Source organism: Cariama cristata, unplaced genomic scaffold (assembly GCF_000690535.1).
Source record: "Cariama cristata isolate BGI_N322 unplaced genomic scaffold, ASM69053v1 scaffold29335, whole genome shotgun sequence".
Lineage (NCBI taxonomy): Eukaryota > Metazoa > Chordata > Aves > Cariamiformes > Cariamidae > Cariama > Cariama cristata.
The window spans coordinates 1-4,216 of NW_009619679.1; the positions used below are offsets into that span (position 1 = coordinate 1).

The 4,216-nt window shown below is 61.6% G+C and overlaps 1 protein-coding gene across 1 annotated transcript in view; it reads right to left on the reverse strand.

Annotated features, from left to right (window-relative positions):
* Nucleotides 1-3: 3 nt before the first annotated feature.
* The window catches only part of FLII (flightless I homolog (Drosophila)), a gene marked incomplete at both ends in the record, with an annotated part of 4,319 nt that continues 106 nt past the window's right edge, over nt 4-4,216 (reverse strand). Inside the window, 13 exon segments of the mRNA XM_009701342.1 lie at nt 4-63; nt 180-313; nt 431-578; nt 878-962; nt 1,078-1,235; nt 1,319-1,494; nt 1,590-1,693; nt 1,799-1,960; nt 2,115-2,200; nt 2,704-2,784; nt 2,957-3,028; nt 4,047-4,065; nt 4,213-4,216. The exon segment at nt 4,213-4,216 is cut by the window's right edge and continues 106 nt beyond it. Of these exon segments, the coding sequence (XP_009699644.1) occupies nt 4-63; nt 180-313; nt 431-578; nt 878-962; nt 1,078-1,235; nt 1,319-1,494; nt 1,590-1,693; nt 1,799-1,960; nt 2,115-2,200; nt 2,704-2,784; nt 2,957-3,028; nt 4,047-4,065; nt 4,213-4,216 (1,289 nt within the window).

The following is a 4,216-nucleotide window of genomic DNA, read 5'->3' on the forward strand; positions in this document are numbered from 1 at the left end:
CTTCTCCAGACCCTGGTCCCAGCGGCGTGTCTTCAGGTCTGGTGCCTTCGCCTCCCCGCTCTCCTGGGGGGACAGGGACAGGTCACTAAGCTGGGGGCAACTAGGTCCCTGCCTGCACCCGGGGTGGGCCAGGGGTACCGTGGTGCCGCTCATGGCCTCTCTCCCACCCCAGACCTTACCTCTATCTTCTTGTTCTTCTCCTGGGCCACGTCCGACATCCCCTTCAGCACCTGCTTGGCCTGGTCGTCCTGGGCAGAGTCCTTGCGCCGACGGAGCCGCATCTTGCGGGCCAGCGGGTCCTTGGTGCCACTCCCTGGGGACGTGGCGATGGGGTGAGAGGCAGCCAGGACACCCATGCCTTGCGTGGGGTACGGCTCACCCAAGGCACTGCCCAAGGCAGGGAATGCCCCCCCTGTCCCTGCACGCTTACCTGCTGCAGCGGCTGCGACGGTGGCTGGGGAGGCTCCGGCCAGGCGGAGCTGGTTCTGCAGGGAGAAGTCGATGTTGTACCACTCCGACGTCCGATCCACCGGCTTCGGGGGCATCACTAGGTTGGGGTTTTCGCGCACGTCCAGGATCTGCCAAGGAGGGGACAGGAGACCTCACTGCTCCGAAGCACGGGCTCATGGGGACACGGAGGATGTGGGGTGGGACAGGAGACCTCCAGAGCACCCTGGGCTGCAGTGAGGTGAGGGGATGTGGAGGGAGCCCCAAATCCATCACCTGCCTGGGCTGAACCGTGTGCCAGATTGCAGGTATTGGCCCCAAAACCCCCTGTCCTCACCTCACCCCATCCCACCCTACAGCCTCGGGATCCCAGGGACACGCTGGGGCTGTAGTGGACTCAGGCTGAGGTGGAGAGGTGCTGGGCTCTCACCTCCACATCTGTCAGGAAGTGGATGGCCTCTGGCAGCGTCACCAGACGGTTCTTGTTCAGCACCAGCTTCCTCAGCTTGGAGCACCTATGGGACACAGAGACGCTGGTGAACGGCCAGGCCAGGGTGACACCCTGCCACCACACAGCCTCCGTGTTCCCTCTCGGGGACAGAGCAGATCCGGCTGGGAGCCGTCCCCTACCTGCACAGGCTCTCAGGGATGAGCTCCAGGTTGTTGTTGGCCGCCATGAACTCCTCAAGGTTGCTGAGCTTGCCAATGCCCGAGGGGATCCCATCAAAGTCGAGCTTGTTGGAGTTCAGGTACATCTTCTTCAGCTTGGTCAGCTTACAGATGGCTGACTGGGGAAGGAGATGGCGGGGTGAGGGAGAACCCAGTGGCATGGAAGCACGGGCAAGGGATGCCATGTACGGCAGGGACATACAGGCAAGGAGGTGAGCTGGTTGCGGGACAGGTTGAGGGTCTCCAGCTGGGTCCACTGGTCGATGCAGAGGGACAGCTCCGTGATCTGGTTGCTGCTGAGGTTGAGACGCCGCAGGCTGCCCAGGGTGTAGAGGCACTCGGGGACGCGGCTGAGGTCATTGCAGGACAGGTCCACGTCTGGAGGAAGACAACGGGGTGATGCCACCGGCCAGACCCACTTCAGGGCTCAGAGAGACCCTTGTGCACCGTGGGGCTGGGTGCTCCAGCCCTACCTGCCAGGTTCACCAGGCCCTCGAGGCTGGTGGGCAGATTGTTCTGCATGCGCTGGGTGTTCCTGAGGTGCAGGGTCTGCAGGGCCGTCATCGCCGGGAGCTGCCTGCGGACCACGGAGAACCAGGGAGCAGAGACAGCGTCAGGGCTGGAGCAGGCTCCTGGTCCAGCCCCGGTATCGTGGGATCCAGCCTGGAAAACGGGGTCTTACCGGAGCTGCGCGTGCAGGAGGGGATTGTTGTTGAGGATGAGAGTCTGGAGGTGGACCAGGCGTCTCATCTGCGGCGGGAGGCTCTCCAGTTTGTTGTTGCTCAGGTCGAGATACAGCAGGTCCGTCAAGTTGATGAAGAGCTGGTTGGGGATGGTCTCGATGCTGCGGGGATATGGAGATCTTCAGGGCTGCCTGGGACCTGCATCAGCCCCAGGTCTCCCTCGAAGAGGGGCAGGAGCAGGACCCAGAGTGAAGGTGGGTGATGGATGGAGGTGGCCATGGCCAGAGGGAGATGGCTGCCCTGGCCTGGACCTACCTGTTGTGGCCGAGGTTGAGGACCAGCATGTTCTTGGCATTCTCCAGTTCCCGAGGACACTCCGTGAGCTGGTTGTAGCTCAGGTCCTGGGACAAACGGGAGAGCAAAGCAGGCATCACCCTCTGCCCCACATCCAGCAACCACGACCCAAACCTGAGGACCCAGGGGCATCTTCAGGGGCACAACCTGTCTACGGCCACACTGGGCCGTGCCCTGCGGATCGGTGCCCAGCAGCAGGAGCTGGATGAGCACCCGGGGAACCCAGCGGCAGCATCAGCCTTTAAAGGAGGCATTGCCACAGGGTTACCCTGCCCGCAGCCGGCTTCCCCCATGCTTGGGCACGGGCTCAGGACCGGCACTGAAAGGGCACAGGAGCTCTTGCTGTGGAGAAGCTAGTTATGGGCCGGGCACCCGAAAGCTGAAGGGAGCCAGGCAGCGCTGAGCCCCGATTTACTCCCTGCACCTTTCCCCCAGATGCTCCTCAGCCCCACCGTGCTCCCCAAGGAACAGGAGGGGCCATCGAGGTGCAGGAATGGGACCCAGGAGTCTGAACCAGCTCTCGCATGAGGCGAGGAAGCTCTGCACCTACCAGCACCGAGAGGTCATCCAGCTGGAAGATATCATCGGGGACTCCCGAGTTCTTCAGGCTGTTTGCACGAGCCACGATCGCCTTGAAAAGGGAGAGAGAGGCACAACTGCAGCCACCTGCCAGCTCTACACCTGCTGACCCCCCCGGGGTGGCCAGGCATGATCCTTGCCTGTCACCAGAGCCAGGGGCTGGCCCTGAGGTGCCTGGGGACACTAGCCCTGATGCAGGTGGGACGCACGGGGGGGACACTTACCCGGAGGCAGGGCAGGCCGGAGAGCTCGCCGTGGAGCGTGGTGAGGCTGTTGTGACTGACGGAGAGGTGTTCCTGCAGGGAAGCCCCAGACAAGCCCCAGTGAGGAGAGAGAGGAGCAGGGGCTGTGTGGGGCGGCAGTCGGGCCCCTGCATCGATGTGGGGGCTCCTCATTCCCAGGAGAGTCAGGGGCTTGCAGAGGCATGGGGTGAGCTCAGCCCTGACCCACATAAGGCTGCTGGGATGCTCCCAGTCTCAAACTGGTTGGTTGGCCCCAGCGTGCCCACGCTGCCTCCGCACCCCTCGTTCCTTGGGGCAGAACTGGCCGAGACACCCCAGCCCTGCCACAGGATTCGGGGTGCTCTGGGCTGCTCCCGAGCTGGCTTGCAGCAGTCCCATACAGTCCCCGAGCAAACAGCCCCCAGTTCTCGGAAACGCTTCTCACTGGGTGATCTGGAAATGAGCAGACATGTGGGGACCAGCAGGGTAGGAGGAGAGCCCAGGGGAAATTTTTGTTTTCCTCTGGGCATCATCAGCCCAGCTGTTACCTGCTCAGGAAAATGAGGAATTGGCAGACAGTGGGTGAGATGCCACGTGTTAAGTCTAGCCATGGCCACCGAGCATCTGGCAACACCGGCGGGAGTGTGGCTCCGAGCAGCAGGGAGGGCTTCCCCACTTGCTGCCCCTGAGCAGGGCGCAGCCAGCACGGTGACGAGGATTTTTGGCAGCGTTTAAAGCATTGTGTTTGTCTGACACCGATTTAACGATGTCCATAACATGCTGCAGGACACCGCCAAAGCAAAGCTCAGCCACGGACTCCACCAAGGCCCCGGTCGTTTACAAAACTTGAGCCGCCCAAAAAGCAAAGCCAGGCAGCTGCCAGCTACTGCTCTTTATATCTTTTAGCAAAGAAGGAGGAAAAAAAAGCCCCAAAACCTTAATCCTCCCCATATTAAACCTTCACCCTTCCCTTCTATTAAAGGGCAGAGAATGCAAGGATGGTTTTTGGTCTGGTTTTCTAGGAAAACAAGGTGAAACCAAGTACAAGTCTGTCTCAACCCCACTCCTAACAGCTCCTGCATCCAATTTCAACCACACGTTGTAGCTCAGCCCTATTATTAGACACCAGAGCATCCGCTGATGAGCCACGAGGCTGGCAGGCACCAGGCTCTAGGCGCTGTCACGCAGGGCCCCGTCTGACCCCGCAGCCCCCATGGGAGCCATCAAGCCCCATCCCCTGCCCAAAATGTGCCACTCACCAGC